At 35.7% G+C, this 21773-nt stretch overlaps 3 protein-coding genes across 4 annotated transcripts; 1 reads left to right on the forward strand and 2 right to left on the reverse strand.

The window, feature by feature from the left end:
• Positions 1–360: 360 nt before the first annotated feature.
• Positions 361–5818, forward strand: LOC145113331 (6-phosphofructo-2-kinase/fructose-2,6-bisphosphatase-like). Of its 2 annotated transcripts, none has more exons than XM_079049435.1 (23): positions 361–790; positions 951–1014; positions 1268–1560; positions 1645–1782; positions 1897–2070; positions 2164–2259; positions 2698–2796; positions 2904–2933; positions 3054–3107; positions 3205–3258; positions 3346–3423; positions 3516–3607; positions 3703–3760; positions 3872–3946; positions 4083–4130; positions 4249–4346; positions 4440–4515; positions 4629–4691; positions 4780–4871; positions 4959–5027; positions 5115–5178; positions 5463–5528; positions 5600–5818. In XM_079049435.1, the coding sequence occupies exons 1-23, from the start codon at positions 629–631 to the stop codon at positions 5675–5677; spliced, it is 2121 nt and encodes a 706-aa protein (XP_078905561.1). In that variant the 5' UTR covers positions 361–628; the 3' UTR covers positions 5678–5818. The 2 variants fall into 2 exon arrangements, with proteins under 2 accessions (XP_078905561.1, XP_078905560.1); XM_079049434.1 differs by having other exon boundaries at positions 362–790; positions 1645–1818.
• Positions 5714–7285, reverse strand: ZIP6 (ZIP metal ion transporter family). The gene is made up of 2 exons (XM_079049436.1): positions 6439–7285; positions 5714–6257 (listed from the first exon to the last, which is right to left on the reverse strand). The coding sequence occupies exons 1-2, from the start codon at positions 7144–7146 to the stop codon at positions 5943–5945; spliced, it is 1023 nt and encodes a 340-aa protein (XP_078905562.1). The 5' UTR covers positions 7147–7285; the 3' UTR covers positions 5714–5942.
• Positions 7286–15492: 8207 nt separating this feature from the next.
• Positions 15493–16362, reverse strand: LOC145114178 (uncharacterized). The gene is made up of 2 exons (XM_079050172.1): positions 15928–16362; positions 15493–15876 (listed from the first exon to the last, which is right to left on the reverse strand). The coding sequence occupies exons 1-2, from the start codon at positions 16360–16362 to the stop codon at positions 15493–15495; spliced, it is 819 nt and encodes a 272-aa protein (XP_078906298.1).
• Positions 16363–21773: the final 5411 nt, after the last annotated feature.

The raw sequence follows: 21773 nt of genomic DNA on the forward strand, positions 1-21773 counted from the left end.
AGGTTGAAGAACACACACAAAATCATTAGAGAGAGAGAGAGAGAGAGAGAGAGAGAGAGAGAGAGAGAGAGAGAGAGAGAGAGAGAGAGAGAGAGACCTTTGTATATTAAATTTCATTTTTTCATTTTTTTTAAATTAGAGAAAACCTCATCTTTAATGTAGTGAAATGACATAAATGCCCTTTAGCTAACTGATAAAACTTGACGGAGTGAACGATAAGGACCAAACATCAAAAATTTTGAAACCATAGAGACCATCTGTGATGCTTTTTAAACTTAGGGACTAAACTTCAAATTTCTTCCGATTTCAAGATAGGTAAAAGTTTTATCTATCTATAATCTATCGTCTCGGGAAAGTAGATATGGCGAATTTATGATGCGAAGGCCCAAGGAAAACGGCAAAACGCACGCCATCTGGAATCACCAGACCCCACCACTACCACCCTTCTTCCAAAACACCCACACTGCTCGACTATCCCCTGCTCCCTCTTTTCTATCAAACCACAAATTCAGTCTCTACATATGTTATACCTAATTTTTACTGCTTAAATTGAGTATAACCCATCTGGGTCCCCTTAAAATCACTAATTCAAGATTGATAATCAGTAGTCAGTACCAAGTGAATCACAATGGGAACTGGTTCATCAATTAACCTTGATACCAGCGACGATCATGCCGGTGGTCAACTCTATGTATCTCTCAAGATGGAGAGTTACGGTCCCAAAGGAGACCTTGTTCCTCACGTCTTCGGTTCTGCTCCTCTCGTCGGCTCATGGGACCCCTCCAAAGCTGTAAGTTTATCCATTTCTAACACTACTCAACTCCATCTTCAAAACGGGTTTTCTCAATGATTGTTATCACTCGTTTGACTTGTATTTAGCTTCAACTTGAACTACGCATCATCTACTTCAATACCCATGTTTTTCACTTCGTTAATTTTCATTGTATTAGCTTCCGATGGAGCGAGAGTCATCCTCAATGTGGCAATTAAGCTTCGTTGCTTCTCCCAATCATGGTACTCGTTGATTCCCTGCTTTTTTTTTGTTTATGTTTGTTACTTTCCAATCAGAACCCCAATTCGATTTCTTAATTTTCATGTTTAAACTGATGAATTTAAGTTTCCTAACTGACTGATTGATTGATACTTGTTACTTGATACCCCCTGTTTCACAAAAAGACCCAACACTTTCCCAATCTCTATCGCTATTATGATTTCTGCTTTGAGGAGCAAACATACATAACCACATTGACCTTTGTTATGTGTTTAGATACATTGGACTTTAAGTTCTTATTGAAGTCAAAGGATACCAACGAACTATGCATAGTAGAAGAAGGTCCAAACAGGCAATTCATGGGTGGGACCTTGCAAGGGGTTACAAGGTTGGCTCTATTTAGGCTAACCACTGATGAGGTTCTTGAGTACAGGGTTTGTATTAAAGCAGATAGGGTTTCACCCTTTGATCTTGCTGCTAGTTGGAGAGCTTATCAAGAAAATCTTGAACCCTCAACTGTGCGTGGGATTCCTGATGTTAGTATAAATGCATTGCCCGAAGATAGTGAGGTATGAATGTCTACAGCTTTCAGTTAAGAGTAAAATTACTTACATACCCTTATATTATCTTCTACTAATACTACTACTACTCAGAATGGCATGTCATCAAGTTTGGATCTTGATCTTGAACAATATGTAGTCCCAACTCCATCGACTCCTGTGGTATATGCTGCAAATTTGACAGAGAATCCAAGATCTTTGAAGCATATCAAGGAGTCTACTAAAGGTGATGTGGGTGTTTCTAATGATCCACAAACAACCATAAAGGTTACTTTTTTGGTCATATATGGATCCTATAAAGATCTGAATCTGAAATCTTACAAAGTGATTATGGGATTTGAATAGGAAAGGGAAATTGCTACTAAAGCTCATGGTATGGTTGAGTCAAAATCTGTGGGAACATTTTCACCATTAGAAAAGGAAAATAGTGAAGAAGGAGTTTTTGTGGATAGAGGTGTGGGATCTTCTCGGTTAGTGAAATCCGCAAGTGCAACCAACTTGCCTGCTTCAGAAGCTAAGGTTTATAGTTTATACAAAAAAAAAAAAACTTTTTTTTTTTTGGGTTTTAGGGTGTTTTTCGTCTTTTAACTTTGTGGAATATGAAACTTTTAGAACTCAATGCCGGCTGCTGCTGGAGCTGTTGCAGCTGCAGCTGTTGCTGATCAAATGCTTGGACCCAAAGAAGATATGCATCTCGCCATTGTCTTGGTAGGCCCCTCATAATGACTATGACTGTAACTGACTGTTACTTTGACCGTGACTGTGACTTACTGTTACTTTTACTTTTACTGTGACTGACTGTTACTTTGATTGTGACTGTGACTGTGATTGACTGTTACTGTGACCGAATGTGACTGAATGTTACTTTTACTGTGACTGTGACTGACTGTTACTTTTACTTTTACGGTGACTGTGACTTACTGTTACTTTTATTGTGACTGTGACTGTGACTGTGACTGTGACTGTGACTGTGACTGTGGACAAAAATACAACTTTTGCCCAAAGGGTAAAAGAAGATGGGACAGGGACAGGGACGCACTCTCGATCTCTCATCTATTAAAAAGACGTGAATGCCCTTCCCATCTTTATCAGTAGCTTTCTTGAATCTTGGAGTAAATATTTGAAAAAGTTTGGTGGATGTGGTAGGTGGGGTTGCCAGCTCGTGGCAAAACTTTTACAGCTGCTAAACTTACAAGGTATCTCCGTTGGTTAGGTCATGACACTAAACATTTCAATGTTGGAAAGGTAATTTTTAATTTTTTTCCCCTAACATTATATTCTTTAATTATCAATTGGAAAATACGGAAAAAGCATAGGAAATAATTTTAATATTTTTTTTCTTGGTGTAACAGTACCGACGCCTTAAGCTTGGAGCTAACCAGGTATTCAATGATTTTAAACATGTCATTTTTTTAATTAATTTTCACTCGTGAATCCCAATCATGGTTTACTTTTAAATGTGAAATGATTATTAGTCATATTATGAATAATGTTTGATGCAGAGCGCTGATTTTTTTCGAGGTGACAATCCAGAAGGCATGGAGGCTCGAAATGAGGTGCTAAATTCATTTACTTTTAGTTAATATTAATTTTATGCTAAAATGACATGTTTTTTTTGACAAATAGTTTTAATACATCACGTGCTACAACTAGGTAGCTGCTTTAGCAATGGATGACATGATAGCTTGGATGCAAGAAGGTGGCCAAGTAAGTCCTATTATCTCTATGTATGTATGTATGCATGCATGCATGTATGTATGTATGTTTATGTTTTAAACTTATGGTTGCATGTAGGTAGGAATATTTGATGCTACAAACAGCACTAGTGAAAGAAGGAATATGCTTATGAAGATGGCTGAAGGAAAATGCAAGGTATGTTTGGTATTTGTTTTTATCTTGGGTGTTATTATTTTAAATTTTGAAGTAATGAACAACATTATAATACCGAATGATTTTGGATTCAGATCATCTTTCTGGAAACAATATGTACTGATCCACAGATTATTGAAAGAAACATTCGCCTCAAGATTCAACAGAGTCCAGATTATGCAGAAGAGTAAAAAAAAAAAACCTCAATAGACTTACTTATCATGCTGTTTTGATTAAGAACATATGTGTTTAATTAGGGCTAAAATGATTGTGTATTTACAGGCCTGATTTTGAAGCTGGATATCAGGACTTCAAAAGGCGACTTGATAATTATGAAAAGGTAGTCTTTTTAATCACAAAAAAAGAAAGTATATAGCTTTCCAGATTAAGTAGTTAACCCATTAAGTAAAAAAGAAACAGCATCTAAATCTTTTAGTATTTTGTTTTGTAGATGTATGAGCCAGTGAATGAAGGATCATATATTAAAATGATTGATATGGCAAGTGGTCAAGGTGGACAGATACAAGTAAGTTGTTTTCCTATTTTGTTTTACAATTCATAGTGGCATATTTTTTATTATTTTTGTTTCTATAAATCTTTTCAAGATAAATTACCATATTTTCTTTTTAACTCCTTGACAAATTCCCAATTTTTTTTTTCAGGTGAATAATCTCGGTGGTTATCTTCCTGGGAGGATTGTGTTTTTCTTGGTATGTCATAGAAGTTATCCTCATCATTTTCCTTTTTGTAGCAAATAAATGTTTTTTTTTTCCTTTCTAATTTTAACTTGGGTAAATTCTGTCTAAATTACTTTAAAATGATTTTCAGGTGAATACGCATTTGACACCACGTCCGATTTTGCTTACGAGGCATGGTGAAAGTCGTGATAATGTCAGAGGAAGAATAGGTGGTGACACGGTTTTGAGGTTTGTTTTTTTATAATTATAAAACACAAGGATTTTTCGTAAAATATTATATTTGACATTTTATGTAATAAATATATTTGACTTGTTTAATAGTGAGAAAGGTGAGGTTTATGCTAAGAAACTTTCCAACTTTGTGGAAAAGCGACTCAAAAACGAACGCGCTGCTTCTGTAAGAAATAAATAGCAACATACTTTTATTATAGCATATGAAAAATAAATTACAAATGATATATATAATATTTAGATTTTTCAAAGTAAATAGTATGTGGTTTTGGTGTTTAGATATGGACAAGCACATTGCAAAGAACAATTTTGACAGCAAATCAAATTGGGGGGTTCCCAAAGGTTAGTGTGAATGTGAAATTAAGTGTTTTTTTTTGTTGCTTTTTATAGTTTATGAAATAATAATATGTTTATTTTTGTTGTTTTGTAGATACAATGGCGTGCACTTGATGAGATAAATGCGGGTGTATGCGATGGAATGACATATGAAGAAATAAAAAAGAACATGCCCGATGAATACGAGTATGTTTTATTTTATTCATCTAAATATTTCTTTATATTCTTGAATCTTGATTGTTTTTCATTTTTTTTTTAATTTGTGTATTGAAGATCACGCAAGAAGGATAAATTGAGGTATCGATACCCTCGTGGCGAGTCTTATTTGGATGTAATACAAAGGTGTGCAATTCCCTACCTTTATTAATATTCGAGTTTTTTTTTTCAATTATTTTATTATTTTTTATAATTATAAATGGATTATTCCAGGTTGGAGCCCGTGATCATCGAGCTTGAACGCCAACGGGCTCCCGTTGTGGTCGTATCTCACCAGGTCAAGCTTCCTACACCTTTTTTTTCTTTGGTTCATGGATTCCGACGGAATTGGAATCTGAGATTCCATTCCATAGCATTTTGCTTGCCAAATAGATGGAATTCATTTCCGTTGGAATCATTCAGATGTCCTCATTCCTAAGTTTGGGTAGAAGGAATTACATTCCATATACCCCCATTCATATGTTGGTGTTTAATGTTTACATACAAAAATGAATCTAAATTTTTTATTTATATATAAACCAAGCAAATAAATGAAATTGGATTCCATTCTATTTTTTACAGGCTGTTTTGAGAGCTTTATATGCATATTTTGCTGATAGACCATTGAAAGAAATTCCACACATTGAGGTAACCACACACACACACACACACGTACAAATTACAAACCCTAACTTGGATTTATATGTTTTTTCTTTCAGATGCCATTGCATACAATAATCGAGATACAAATGGGAGTCACTGGTGTTCAAGAGAAACGATACAAGCTCATGGATTGATCCATTTTACAACATTAATGTTTTCTTGTAACTTGCTAACACTTAAACTACACAATTCATTCAACTTTTATAACTCCCCAAACATCATTACACACAACATTCAATAATATCATCATCAATGAAAGATACTCTTTTTTACCATACCATACCCCTTACATGTTATCATTCATATATATCTAGTTTCTCCTAACAAGACACAAAATGTCTCTGATACATATAGTTTTTGTATATAACTAGAATCGATTTAGGCATCAAAGTTAAGCTGTTAAGCCCAAAGGGCAAGAATAGACATGAAAGTGGAGCCAAGAACCAGGGCTAAAAAAGACGCCTTTTTTAACCATGTTTCAGAGCTCATTAGCTTATTATGAAAGAAATCAAGAGCAATGAGGTCCACTAGACCCATGTATATCAAAATCCCTGAAGACAATGAACCCAAAAGTCCTTCAAGAATTAATGCATTTGGGTTGCTATCATCATACCCTGTAATTGAGAACAGAATCATACCCAACATGATCCCCATTGGTGTTGTCACTGAAAACATCAAACACATGTATGCAGTTGTCCCAATTTTGAATCCCGCCTATACCAATCAAATAAAAAAAAAATGTTACATGACGACCGTGTGTTGCTACAATTAACTGTATCTGTATATCAAACAAGGACTGAAACAGTTTTGGACCTCAGAAATCAATCCAGATGGACGGCTAAGATTAAAACAATTCAATCAACTAAATAATCGGTGGCGGTGGATGGTGGTTTACCTGAGCGATGCAACCGCCGAGGCCCATCCCTTCGAAGATCTGATGGAACGCCAACGCCGCCACCAACGGCTTAATCGTGCACTGGTTCTGTGACATCCCCATCGTTACTCCGATAATCACCGAATGGAAGATAATCCCTATTTCCAGTACTTGCGATACCATTCTCTGTTTCATCTTCACCATCTCCTCCTCATCCTTCAACCGCCGTCTCTCCTCCCCCGCTTCCACAACCTCTATCTCCACCACCGATTTTCTCACGTCCTCGCTGTCTCCTATCCGTGTGTAAGCGGTAACCTCCTTGCTTCCATGTACGTGTCCGTGACTGTATCCATCAACGTGCGAAGTCGCCGTTAAATCCACTAACAGCGCCGTCAATACTCCGATCAATGTAATCAGACCGGAGAACGGGAAATCCTTCCATGGATGATGCGATGATACCTGACAATCCGCAAGTGCGTCGTACGCATCCGGAAGCACGTGAACAAGTGAGGTAGATAAAATGACTCCCGCCGCGAAACATTTAATGATCAAAATTGCTTTATCGTATAGAGGCTTGCCGTGAAACACACGAGCAAGCATCACCGGCGCCGATATTCCGACGACGCTTGTGAAAAATATAACGAACATTGAGATCAGCTTGAGCGTCGCCGCCGCATGGCCGTCGCGACATGCAAGTGTTCTGGCGGAGTCTACGGCGCACAAAGTCATGATGATTGTTGATGAAATTGTGTGTGGGGGTATTGAAGATGGAACTTTCACAGTCAATTTGGATTCTAAGTCATGATTCCATTAACGATTTTTTGGTAGAAATTATGGCCAAGCTTTATTGGTTTAATGTGTTGGAAAAATGTTTGAGCAACAGACAATTACAAAACAGTGTAGTCTTACACTGAATTCCACCAGTTTTTTTGATATTCCACAATGAGTCCTTTCTCTTTTCTTAATTATACTTCACTACCTTGTACTTTTGGAAAAAGTCTCCAATATAATCTTTAAGCACGAAAAAGACTATGTGAAACTGTGAGAACTAGAAACAATATGGACATTAACCAATTTTAAACTTTCATAACTTCCAAACCCGATAGAGTGATACATCTTATAAACAAACCAATAACAAATGATTTATGCGTAGAATGTCATATCCAAAATCATTTTTTCAAATACTTGAATATGATATTATTTAGAATCTTTAATAACTTTTGACTATTAGATAAATCACATGAAATTAATGATTTATATACAAGCGTAAGGACAAGGATATTAAATTTGTTTTATGTATAAATTTTACGTATTTCATATAATTGGTGGTATGATTGGTCATTACAAAGACCCTTAGGGATTGTTATTGTAAGCTTTGCAATTAATAAAGGTGGGGTTGCAGTGCCTGATGACTAGCTCTTTTCACTGGTCCGTTTTTTAGCTTCTCTTTTTCCCTTTACGTACTTTATATTATTTAATGTTTTTTTATAAAAATAACACACCTAAAAAAAAAAAAAATCATATTTTCAGTTTTTGTTTTTTTTATATATTTTCAGTTATTTTTTTTATAAATATTATTTTTTATTTTTTGTATATTTATGTATAAGTTAAATTTATCAAAAATAAAAGATCTAATTATGGTATATATTAAATTTGATTAAGTACATACTTTATGTAATTTAGATTTAGATGTGTAATATAATTATATGTTCCATATATTCGTGATTTGTCCTCTTTAATTATTAAACTTACTTTTTATTTTTATTTTTATTTGGTGTTACTTGAAAATATGATATTTTCCTAAAATGATTATGATTTGTTTATAAAGTATGAATCATTGTTCTTTACCGAGAAATTAATAAAAAATATTTGAGTAAAAAAGAGTTTGTATGAACAAATAATATTCTTAAATAAATAGTAAACGGTTAGTTAATATATGTTAAATGGATTTGAATGAAATGTTTTAGAAGTCAATAACATCAAACTCTTTGTATTAAATATACTCCAAACAAACAACATTACGTACCATTTGTTTATAAAAACTCACAACGGCTTTATCAAATGAAAATACGGCTTTACCAAACAAATTAACAACAAAAATACAATATTATACCACACTAACTTAAAAGCAACACTTAAGATTTACTGTAGTGCATGAATGTCATTGGTTTTAATAATTATAAACCATTTCTATAAGTAAAATTATTGTACTCTCTAAACTTTAAAGCATAAAACCCCACACCCAATATCGCCTTCTTGGTGCACATGCACTTAGACATGTGACGTGTATGAATCCCATTTTCTTAATTTTCAAAAGCTAAAATCTTAAAGCAAAAGATATATCAAGACATTAGTGGTCGAACAGGAAGCTCAAATCTAGAAGTATATATACTTACGGAAAGATGATGTTTTATTGATCGTCTTTAAATATTGTATAATTTACATAATAAGATATCATTTATTGATATTTTATGATGCCGATCGTAAAATATTTAAATGAAAACAAAACACCTTTTGTTGTACGTACATCTTTCGTTACCCACACACGTAACACACATGCAATGCAAGACAATAACAGTATAACACACATGTAGTGATGTACACATGGCACATGCATGTACACTGGCAAACGCACACAAACAACACACATACGAGGATAGCGTTTTTTTAGAATTATGTTTAGATAGCTTAATTAATTTCCAATTAGCTTAATTAATTTCCAATTGGCTTGTAACATATTCCAATTAAGCTCATATATAATAGTACATGTCGAGGATTAATTGAATGATTTACTTACGTTACGTAGACCTGTATATGAATATGATGATTTTATGTTGAACGAGAGACTTTGCATGTATGGTTATATATTGCAGGTATTCCTTTGCGACCTTGGTGCACGAACTCTTTCATCAAGATAACGAATTCCGATCCAGCAGCTGCCTGTTGCCACCTGTGCTACAGGGCTGGCCCAAAGCATGTTCAGAATGTGCTTGTGAACAGGGTCTATCAAAATTTAGGGCCGAATATTTATTCCCGATTTTATAGTAGGTTAGGTTTTGGGGTATCATCACGAGTTGTTTATGAGTGAAAATGATGCCACATAGATTTTTTACCATTCCACAACCAATCCACTAGGTTGTGGAAATGGTGTTCACCGGTGGGCCGGTGGTGAAGAGGCAAAAAGAAGAGAGGGAAAGAGAGTGACCGATGTTGCTGCTTGCTTTTTATTGGGTGTCTTCATCCGTCTTCATTGCACTACAAATAAAATGACGTTTAGTGGCACATAAAAAGTGCCACTAAAAAACCAAAAAAGTGCCACTAAAGACCCTCTCGGCAATCAGCGACACAAAAAAAAAGTGCCACTAAAAGCGCTGCCACTAAAGGCCTTTAGTGGCACTTTTCGATTGTGTCGCTGCAGCCCTTATGGGTTTTAGTGACACTTTTTTTTATGCCACTATAGTATTTTTAGTTTTGTGGCACTATTTTTAGTGGTTTTTTTTCCCATAAAACATTTATATTCCAAAATCAGTTCTATTTTTTTTATAAATTTAAATGAAATATAAAATTATAATAAAACAATTAAAATAATAAATGCAAAACACAAAATCATTACTTAAATTAAAACTTAACTTGTCTTACAACAATATTCTCAATATTTAAAACAAAAATATCTTCCAAAAGACTCAATAATTACCCAAACATTAAACTATCAAACTAAAAACAAGTTGGGGAAGAAACACAAAATTTGACATGAAGATGAACTTTGAATAGTTGTTCCTCTTGTTTATCTAACTTACGAACAATATCCTACAGATTGATCTTTGTTCACCGGTCTATCATTATCTATTTGTTGTGCCACAAAGGAGGGGAGTTTTTGATTCAACTTGCTGCAACGATTCAATTCCTTTTTTATATTTTATTAGAATTTAACATATTTTCTATAAAAATTTCACTATATTATCTTTATGCCATTAATAATTGTAAAATTGGTGTCACAAAATTATTAATGCCACTAAAAGTAGACCATTAGTGTCATAAGATATAAAGTGCCACTATATGTTAAAACTTATAGTGGCACAAAACAAATGTGCCACTAAATATAGGCTATGGTGGCACAAAAGCAAAATGCCATTAAAACTTTGTGCCACTAAATATAATTTTATTTGTAGTGTGGAGACGCCACAACCAAGCCACCGAAGATTGGGGTGGTGGTGTTCACACGTCCTTTGGGCTGCCACATAGACTTTCACGTGTGATTTGAGGCTCCACTCCGGATAGCCTTATGTTCATTTTTTCCGCCCAAATAATTTAATGATGTCTGGTGTATCATGCGAGAAAGGAAACGATGCAAGTGGCATCGAGAATCATAAATATTTTGGGAAAAGGGAACGACGCTTAGGTTCTCGCTGATAGGGATTAACTGATTGAGATTTAGGCATTGGAAACCAATTAACAATCGGGATTGAGGCTTCGAAGTCACTCGTCGCCGGCCCTGGAAATCACTCAATCAAAAGCTAAAGCTTCAATTCGTACTTCTTTCTTCTTACCTCTTTATTCATAAACCTCAAAAAATCAGGAATCAGAATCGTGATTAAGGCTTCAAATATCTGAAGCAAATTGAAATATGGAGCGAGGTTTCGAACATCAGAATTCATGACCGGGTCTAGGTTCAAAAATCAGAAGGTATCATACTTTTTTTTATCTGATACATTTTCTGGTGTTGTTTAGAAGTAAAACCAGTTTGTTTTTCATTCTTTCTGATTCATATAATCTCGAATTTAGAAGCATTGAAGCAACAATATGTGGACTTTCAAACAAGCTTTAAGGTTTAAAAGTTCTGATTTTAGATTGTCTTGAAGAGTTGAAGTGTCAAAAATTAGAAGGTATTATACATTGTTTTTTATGTATCTGATACATTTCTACATTGTATAGAAGTACTTCAGTTTTTTTCTTTCTTATTCCTATTTTCTCGAATTTAGAAGCATTCAAGTACCATTATGACAACTTTCAATCCATCTTTGATCTTGAGGTTTAGAAGTTTCTGATGTAGTCTTGTTGAAGTGTCAAAATTAAAAGATAACTTTTTGTTTTTTGATATTTTATTGGAAGCAAATTACAGTTTTTTTATGATAATGTAATATAACTTACTGATATCATTTTTGATTTTATTACGGTTATTTAGAGGACAAAGGTGTTAAACTTTGCTACTTGAGTTTTATAATCCAGGACAAATGGAAGCAAATCAGACTTTTTCAGTATAATTATTGTGTATTATTTTGAATCAAAATTTAATTTTTGTTTACTATTTTGCAATAAAATATGAAAAATTATAATTGTTTTACTTAAATTTTTAGGTCTTATAAATTTTTAGTGCCTATTTTTGGTAAAATTGCACAGGGCCTTTGAAATCTCGGGGCTGGCCCTGCTCTGCTATCTCTACCACCATTGTTTTCTAGGTCCAACATACACAAATTTCTTCTTTAGATCGGATGTTACCTTGATTAGCATGACCAACTAATTAAGGGTCGGGTGTGTGTTGGTTATTTCTTTAATGGAAGGTCATCAATAAATAATTCCGAAAAGGGTTCCCATGTGGTCATTTGCATGGATCTTTATGTTCTCAGTTGGAGGGTTATTTGTTACTCGCAATACATGCATGTATTACATTTATATATAGATGTTTATGATCTTTACAACACAGAAAAGAAAAAGTTATAATGTTAAACTCAATTATGGATTTGATAAAAAGACAACTTGGAGAGTGTTTGATCTTTGAAAACTTCAATAAAGTCTGAGATGGTGCTGAGAGGTATGCAGGCCAGACCAAATAAGGGTGCAATTTGGGAACGGTCGCGGGCTTCATGACAGTGGCCCCAAAATTAATTTGGCTTCGCTAGGCTCGCTAAGACCATTGAAACACCGCCCCTAGCATTCGTTGGGGGGCTCGCTAACCTTGAGAGGTAGCGTAACGAGAGGAGAGAAAAGGCAAGCTTGGTTCTTCACCTTTTGACCACAAAAACTATTGGTTTTTTTCTTTCTTTCTTTCTTTTTTTAAAAAATAAAAAATAAAAAAATCAAATGCTACGACTCTCTACATTTTTTTGTGCTACACATGCTAAGCCTATGTGGCAAAAAAGAACTAAAAAATCTTACATGTTAATGTGTTAGGAGTGTTATCACTCCCTCCAGCCTTATATATTGAACTAGGCGAATGCCCGCGCGTTGCGCAGAAACACCTATATAGTTGAAGTCTTTACAAATATATGTTTTTGTTTTTAAATACAACAATAACGTTGTTGTTAAATTTGATATAATAATTCATATACTAAATTGATATAGTATATTGATTATTTCGAATTATATGATAATATATACATCTATTATAACTGCATAATCTCAATCGTTTGAATGACTTCTACCCGCGAGTTACACATGAATAAAATTAAATATAATATATGGTTTAATGTTATTTATAGTTGTTGTTATTGTTAATTAATTTTTTAAAATTTATTTGCTTAATGTTTTAATTTCTATCATTATAATTATTTAAAACATCAAACATTGTTTTTTGATTTTAAAGTTAACAATATAATCATTTATATAGAGTTGTTTTTTTAACTATTGTTATTGTAAGTTATTTTAAGCTACTTATTTGAAAACTTTTAACAATTATAAAAATATCTTTAGAAAATATTTTAGTTAAATAGATATTACAATTTAGTTTTCGCATTTATCACTACAATTTATCACTTTTAACTATTTACAAAATATTCTTTGGTTTTTTAAGTGGAACTGAAATTTATATTTAAGATGACAATGTAATATTATATTTAAATTAACAGTTTAAGTATTTTTTCCAAACTGTTCAAAAATTGTAGTTTTAAACTGATAATCGGTTATATACAACAAAATTTTAAATCTAATAAATTAAGTAATAATATGTTAAAAGTTAAAGACATAACTTTATAAGTAGAAGTAAAAATATTATTTTAAAATTGAAATTTAGTTTATTTATTATTACACTTTAGGTTTGATATTTATTTAACTTTATTAACCAACTTATAATCATTATTAGAAAGACACTACAATTTATCACTTTTAACTATTAATAAAATATTTTTTAGATTCTTTCAGTTAAACCAAAATTTATATTTAAGTTGACCATGTAATGTTATATTTAAATTAATAATTTCAATAATTTATGAAAATTGATCCAAAATTGTATCTTTAAAATGATAATGGTTTACATCCAACAATATATTAAAACTAATAAATTAAGTATAATATGTTAAAAGTTAAAAAACATAACTTTATAAGTAGAAGTAAAGATATTATTTTAATATTGAAATTTAGTTTATATATGATTACACTTTAGGTTTGATATTTATTTAACCTTATTAACCAACTTATAATTATTATTAGAAAGAAATTGAAAAGTCATGGGAGTTTCAAATGAATGTGGTGAAAGGAAAAATGCATGGAAGTTTCAAATGAATGTGGTGAAAGGAAAAATGCTTCCTTTATAATATAGTATGATATGATATGATGATTCGTCTTAGTTCAACTCTTCTTATGGAACCTTTTTTATTAGGCTTTGTATTCATTTATTAAATTTTATGGAAAATTGCAAGAAAGTCACTATATTACCATAAAATTTCGGTTTTGACACCGAGTTTTCTTTTCTCAATTATGTCACCATATTTACAATTTTGTTGCAATATCAACCAAATGACCGGTTCTCCTTGTTCTCCCGGTAACCACTTTTCCCGAATTAAAACAAAGTCAATGTATTACCACAAAATTTCAATTTTGACACCTAGTTTTTTTCTCAATTATGTCACTATATTTACAATTTTGTTGCAATATCAACCAAATGACCAGTTTGATACAAACCCTATATTTGAAACTCAATTTTGCCACATGACTTCTACATCATAATATTGTCATGTCATTTATTTGGTAACTTGCTAGATTGATGGCAACCGATCACTTGGAGCGGCATTAATAATTTTTGAATATAGTAAATGAACAACAAGCTCAACATCGTTAGTGTTGGTATACCCTGGTGACATGAACTCCAGAAGATATTAACCTGTCAAGTTCAACGACGTTGATATGGCTATACCCTGGTGACAGGAACAAAAAGTTAAACAACGTTGATGTTAGTATACCCTAACCTGGCAAGGACAATTTGGAAGACGAGGTATGTGATTTTTTATTTTGAACAACTTAATGAATAAAAACCAAAACTATCACAGAGCTAGGAAATTACACAAAGTTCAATGGGTTTTGGAGCCAAAACCCATGGCATAAAATTCTTTTGATATCTATTTGAGAACAAAAAAACAACAAATCAACAATCGAATAAAAAATAGGATCTCTTATCCGCATAGATTCTGTAAACACGACCTCATTCTTGTATTTCCATATCACCCAACATGTAGATCGAATCGTAGCATCAATCACATATTTCTTTATTTGGGAAACTTGCAACGAATCTACCCACGTAATTAAATTCATAATTCCCAATTCCCACGAAATATCCATATGTAACCAACGAGCCAAATTAGTCCAAGTATTCAAAGCAATCCGACATTCTGTAAAAACATGAGACACTGATTCCATATGCAAGTTACACAAATGACACAAAATATTAGAAATGTTGATACCTTTATATGTCAAATTATTTCGAGTCGGCAATCTATCTAACGATAAATGCCAAAAAAATATGTTGATTTTCCTAAGAATGAATTTGTTCCAAGAAGTCTCCCTTTCATTATCCGACAACATAATTATTTCAATTTGTTTTCTCATATCTCTAACATTAAAATTTCCATCATTGCTAAGATCCCAAATCCAAGAATCAACTCCATCTTTAAGTTTTACATCACAAACCAAAGAATTTAACACATTTAATTGATCGGTTTCCATACCCCTTTGAATGTTTCTACACCCATCCCGTATCCATTGATTATCTAACCAACGATCTTTTAGCAAGCAAGATTTATTATTCTCGAGGGAAAAAATAGTTGGAAACCGGGTACTTAAAGGAACATTACCAATCCAAAGATCTTCCTAAAAAATAACATCTTCTCCACTAACTACTTTTCTACGTAAGGAATAAATCGGGACAATACCTTTTTCACTCATTTTAAACCAAGCCATCATGATCTTTGGCCATATACCTTGACCTTGAGGTTTTACCCCTCCCACTATGTATGCATTCTTCCCACGACAAGCTTTAACAACATGAATCCATAAAGCCTCTTTTTCACACATAAACCTACACCACCATTTTTGAAGGAGCGCATGATTGAAGGCTTCAAGACTTCCAATTCCAATGCCACCTTTTTCTTTTGAAGCAATTGTCAGATCCCAACTTACCCAATGGATCTTCCTAGAATTATCACCACCACCCCAGAAAATTTTTGCACGCAAAGCCTCTAACTTTCTTTTAACCTGTAAAGGCATAAAAAAGTGACATTAATATATTCCAAGAGAACCAAGAACAGACAATAATAACATTAATCTTCCTCCAATAGAGAGCATGTTTGCTTTCCATTTAGAAAGTCTCTTCTCGAATCTATCAACAATAACTTGCCAACCTTGAATTCGTGTCATATTCTTACCCACTGGGATTCCCAAATATAAGAAATGAAATTTATCCTCCACACACCCAGTCAAGTTCGCCACCTGATTTACTTCATTGAAATCCACCCATACACCATATAAATTCGACTTTTGTAGATTCATTTTCAAACACGAAACCATGTAGAAACAATTTAGAATCGACACAATATTTTCCATATTCTCCACATTCCAATCACCCATCATCAAGACATCATCTGCATAAAATAAATGAGATCCTTTGTTATTGAGAAAGTTTGCTTTGAGTTTGTTCCATGCATCTTGAGCAGTGGTATCGCTTTCTATAATTCGGACCATGACTTCATCGGACAAAGTGTTGTATATCCATTGCAAAACAAGTGCATCAATCTCCACCCATTGATGATAGGTGGGACCAGTTTCCTTTCGAGCTGGAATATCATCAATATGATCGACTGCCTTGTAAGCTTTGGCATGAAGACGGAACAATTTTTTCCACAAAGAGTACGTAACATTGGTGCCATCTAAGGTTTATATCTTGGTTTGAATGTTTGTTACAGTTTATGCCGGATGTAGGGTCGTGGCCTTCACTTCGCTTGAATGTAACGCCTAGTTCCCGGTATGAATTTATCTTTGCAATTGTTATATTTCCTTGGAGATATCGGCGAGTTGGAAGCCTCAACTCGTCGAGTAGAAGTTGTCTTGACCGCGGGGTTTCATGAGGCAACTCTACGAGTTGAGGTGCCTCAACTCGACGAGTTGGCCGCTCAGGAGGAAACCCTAATTTTAGGGTTGTGCACCCTATTTAAACACCTTAAGTCCCATGTGTTGGCCTCATTTCCAGCCTCCATAGCCCCTAACCCTAATCTCGAAACCCTAAAGCCTTTTTGAGTTTTATGAGCTCTTTGTGAGTGTGTTTTGGTGTGTTTGAAGCTCTTGGAAGAAAGAGAAGCTTGGTGCAAGGTGGTGATTCAAGTAGGAGCCTTCAGATCTTGATTCTTTGCACCATTTCCAGCATATTTCGGGTATAAAGTTCTATCCTTGCTTAATATTTGATTAGATCTCTTTTTGGGTTAGTTTAGATGCTTTTAGCCATGTGTTAGGTGGTTGGTGGGGTTGAAGGTCGTCCCGAGTGCTATTCTTCCAGATCTATGGTCCTCATGATCTCTTTTGGCATAAAGGTGCCAACTTTATGGTCTTAAGGGCTCCATGCATTCATTAAGTCCATCTTATGGCTTCTTTTGAGCATTTGAGCTTCTTCTAAGTGTACTTGAAGGTAAAGTTGGAAAATTTACATGGTATTTCAGCTATTAGGGCCATATTGTAACACCCATAAAATTTGAGCCAAATTAAAACATTTTAATTCATTCAAAAACCATTAAGTTCATACATCTCGTTTTCAAAATAGTTTAAACATCAGAGTATCCCCCAGAACCATATCACATAAATCATAAAACATGAGGAGCGGTACGATCACGCCTTCGCCTTGCCACGATCTCCTGGAGTACCTGAAACAATACACTGAACTGTAAGCCTGAAAGCTTAGTGAGTTACCCCCAAAATACCAACCACACATAAACATACTCATAACATATCACAAATAGAATAGCCATGCACAACGGGTCTACTGTGTGACTGGTCCGCCCGCACCGGGCCTTCAGTCCACCTGGTCCACCCTCCGAATCTAGCCATGTACATCGAGTCTACAGTGTGATTGGTCTGCCCGCACCGGGCCTTCAATCCACCTGGTCCACTCTCTGAGTCTACAATATGACTGGTCCGCCCACACCGGGCCTTCAGTCGGCCTGGTCCACTCTCCGAGCCTCGGCACGTCTGGTCCGCCCTCTTGGGGCCTTCAGCCTATCCGAACCGCTCGCTGGGCCTTCGGAATATCCGGTCCGCCCTGGGTATGTTGGCCTACAGCACAAAGCAGGACCCGCCTCAACCCAACCCCCGTCAAACAACCATGTGCACATAAACAATTAATTGCATAACAAATCCTTAACCAGACAAACAGTCTAACAGATCACATAGCATATCAACATCCTAACCAGGATTCTGACCTAACCGGTCACTAGCATAACATTACCCTATATACCGGGTACCGAACTTAACCAGGTCACTAACATAACACCATCCTAAATACCAGGATGCAGATCTAGCAAAGCAATAACATAACAAACAATACCCAGATTTCCATCCGATAAAGGGCCGGCCTTGGTGCCGTAGACCCTGTCGATATAGTGAGGATAACTCACCTGCAATTGCCGACTGAAGAGATAAGACCAAGCTGCTCCGACCACCGACACGAACTCCACCACAGAACACTACCAAAGAACCAATACCAAAATTACCAAAATACCCTTGGAAGTCAAACTGGTCAACTCTTGGTCAAAGTCAAAGTCCTCAGTCAAAGTCAACCTTCCTGGTTGACTCTACTCGCCGAGTCAACCCGTCGACTTGTCGAGTCCTCATACTCAGAAAACTCTTAGAACACGACTCAACTCGCCGAGTCACCCCAAGACTCGTCGAGTCCAACGATCTCCGAGTCCTATCCTGTCCAACTCACTGAGTCACCCCTCGACTCACTGATCTGCGTCTTAACCAGAAGAGGTTAGGGGTTCTGCGACCTGACTCGCCGACTCCAAGAACAGACTCGCCGAGTCCAAGGCAATCTTCAACAGACTCGCCGAGTTGTTCTTCCAACTCGCCGAGTCCATGCACATGTTCATACAACTCGTCGAGTACACCCATGTGACTCGCCGAGTCTCTTTAGTTCTCAATCCATACAGAGGTTTTTCGAGCCATGCAGGGGCTCCAATCCATAGATCCACTCTTCTACAGACTAACCCTCACATAAAGTTGCAAACTTTACGTGAAACCAAGGAGATATAAGCCCAAAACACTCTAGGGCTAGGGTTTATGACAAAGGGGCTTCACCAATAACTCTTAGACAGGAGCTTTATGGCATTAAGAACCATCACAAGGTTAGATCTGGAGTAGCAACCTCAGATCTAAACTCCAAACCCGAAATAGGTCTCAAACAAGCTAAGGAACTCCAAATCAACCACCAAAGATGAACCCAAAAAGGAAATAGCTTAAGATAATGGCTCCTTACCTATGAGATGTGCCCAAACTGATGTAGATCCCAGATCTACACAAGCCCCTTGATGCTAGCCTCTAATTTCTCAAGCTCCTTCCACCAAATTCCTCTTCCAAGCTCCAATCTCCTCAACAATGAAGTCTCACACGAAATTAGGGTTTTCTGGAACTCTCTGGGGGATTAGGAGGCTGGGAGAAGGACATAAAGTCCTTTAAATAGGGTGCAACCCTCGGGATTAGGGTTTTCTCATTCCAGCACCAACTCGTCGAGTCCAAGCCGCCGACTCGGCGAGTTGGCCACTTAACCCGCGATCAATCCCGCTCCGACTCGACGAGTAGCTTCCTTTATTTACACTTATCACCCTCCAACTTCTTGCTTCCGAACTTGGGATGTTACACATATCTACAGTTTAGGGTTATGCCTTTGGTGATTTAGTGCTTAATGATTAAGTCCTTACCCTTTTAAGCCTAGGGTTTGGGTTTTGAACCCATTTTGGTGGTTCTTAGGGGTAAAGTTGGAAACTTTACCCTTCTTGAGGCTATTTTAGTTAAGATCTAAGTCATGAAGCTCTTAGTTTCGTTAAGTACAACTTAATGGATTAAGATGTTGAATTTCTGCTGAACTCGATGAGTTTATGGAGGAACTCGGCGAGTTGGATCGATTTCTCCCGACTTTACAGACTGATAGATAAACTAAGCGAGTTGAGTCAACTCGGAATGTTGACTTTGACTTTGACTTTAGTCTTTGACCAAGTTTACCTATAAGGGGCTTCTGGGCATTTTGTGCTGAACTTAAGGAAATCTTTTATGTTTAGGGGTTGAGTTGAGTCGATATTCGGAGTCGGGATCCGTTCAGCTACCTTCTGTATTCGAGGTGAGTTTCCTTACCGGGTTTAGCGGGTTGAAGGCACCAAATCCAGCCCATATTTATATTGTTAGTATGCTAGTTGTCTTTGTGACTCTTGTATGTGCTTGCGTTTATATGACTACCGGGCTAAGGCCCAATGCTGGGCGGGCCCTGATGGATATCTGTATGCTATGTATCTTTGTCATTATTGCATGTGTATTTATTTATTTTGATATATGTTATTGTATGTTGGTCGGGGCCCGTTTTAGCGAGCTCAGCTCGATGCCGGGCGGGGCCCGATGCCGAACGAGGTCTGAAGCCGGGAGGGGCCCGATGACGGCGGGGCCCACTATATGTTTATTGTATGTTTGCTATGTGGTATTTTGGGGGAACTCACTAAGATTTGTGCTTACAATTTTTAGTTTATGTTTCAGGTACTTCTGGTTCTAAGGGGAAGAGCTCAGGATGACTGCATCGCACACACCATTGGGATTCCGCACATGATGTTTTACTCTGATTTTATGATAATCGATACATTGGTTTTTGTTTGAGATGATTGGATGATATTGGAATTACTATTTTATCTATTATTAAAAACAAAATTTTTGGGACCATATTTTTGGATGTTACATTGAACTAGCATCGTCGTTGCCCATGGAGACGAATTCTTGAAGGAGAAAGAAGAGGAGAAGATTGAAGGCATGTGAAGATGTCTAGATAACGCCGTAGCTATAGATTAAAGGGCAGTTGCCAGTTATATGGTTATGACTGTGATACCATAACAATAAATATAGAATCTTGAATTGATGATTTCTATTGATAAACAATGCCCTATATATAGGGATAGATACAAATGGATACACCCACATATTGAGGGGATAAAACATGAAATGATACAATGAAATATGTATCCTAATATTTGTATCCTATTATATGTATCATAATACATGTATCCTAATATATGATCGGCTAATAGGTGATAGGCTGAAGGGAGTCGTCGTAGTAAAGGGCTTGGTATGCCACCGTTGCCATGACGCATACCGCCCCGGGTCCATGGCTTTAGCTAAGATCGGTATGTTAATGACACAGTTAGTTCTCTCTCTCTCTCTCTCTCTCTCTCTCTATCTCTATCTTTATCTACATTGCCCATGATACGAAGTAGAGGCCGACACCACCATCCTATGTGAAGTTGAAGTGGAGCTCGACAAGGGCTCTCCCACTCCTTCCAGCTAGTGGCGTAGGGAGTACCAGGGATGCTCGGTTCTTAGCCCCCCTAATCCTCTATCCTCATATGTTTTAATAGGGATAATTTCGTATATGACCTTGCTAAATATTTAAATATCGTATTTACCCCACCTAAACTCTAAATATCGTATTTGCCCTTCTTAATGTTTTTTAATAATATATATACCCAAATCTATTTTTTTGATAATTTTTATTGATTTATAATTTTTTTCATAGTTTTTAATCATTATAACTAAAAAACGTTGTAAATGGACAAAAATGCCCTCACTTCTAATTTCCAATACAACACATGTTCACAGTAAACTTACGGTTGCTGCTTCCCTATCTCACGTTTTTGCCCCTGTTGATCATTCCTTCCAATCGCAGCCTCCATATTCGACTCTGTTTTCGCATACATGCGCATCACGCTAGCATTAGGTAATCGATTGAACCCTATTCCTATTTTCTATCTCTCCAGTTTCATTGTTTTTGATTTCGTTGTTGTTGATCATGCTAGCTGCAATATTTTCAATGCATGAAGGTATGAATGAAGAAGATTCACTATCTGAAGATGTTT

This window comes from Lactuca virosa, chromosome 5, assembly GCF_052849685.1.
Source record: "Lactuca virosa cultivar CGN04683 chromosome 5, Lactuca_virosa_CGN04683_v6, whole genome shotgun sequence".
Taxonomy (NCBI): domain Eukaryota; kingdom Viridiplantae; phylum Streptophyta; class Magnoliopsida; order Asterales; family Asteraceae; genus Lactuca; species Lactuca virosa.

What these genes read in the sequence shown, in the direction of transcription:
- LOC145113331 (XM_079049434.1), top strand. Translation starts at nt 629, where the DNA reads ATGGGAACTGGTTCATCAATTAACCTTGATACCAGCGACGATCATGCC. An exon ending in CATGGGACCCCTCCAAAGCT is followed by an intron (nt 791 to 950) that starts GTAAGTTTATCC and finishes TCATTGTATTAG; the next exon opens with CTTCCGATGGAGCGAGAGTC. An exon ending in CGTTGCTTCTCCCAATCATG is followed by an intron (nt 1,015 to 1,267) that starts GTACTCGTTGAT and finishes TTATGTGTTTAG; the next exon opens with ATACATTGGACTTTAAGTTC.
- ZIP6 (XM_079049436.1), bottom strand. Translation starts at nt 7,146, where the DNA reads ATGACTTTGTGCGCCGTAGACTCCGCCAGAACACTTGCATGTCGCGAC. An exon ending in TCGGCGGTTGCATCGCTCAG is followed by an intron (nt 6,258 to 6,438) that starts GTAAACCACCAT and finishes TGATTGGTATAG; the next exon opens with GCGGGATTCAAAATTGGGAC.
- LOC145114178 (XM_079050172.1), bottom strand. Translation starts at nt 16,362, where the DNA reads ATGGTCCGAATTATAGAAAGCGATACCACTGCTCAAGATGCATGGAAC. An exon ending in GATTAATGTTATTATTGTCT is followed by an intron (nt 15,877 to 15,927) that starts GTTCTTGGTTCT and finishes ATGCCTTTACAG; the next exon opens with GTTAAAAGAAAGTTAGAGGC.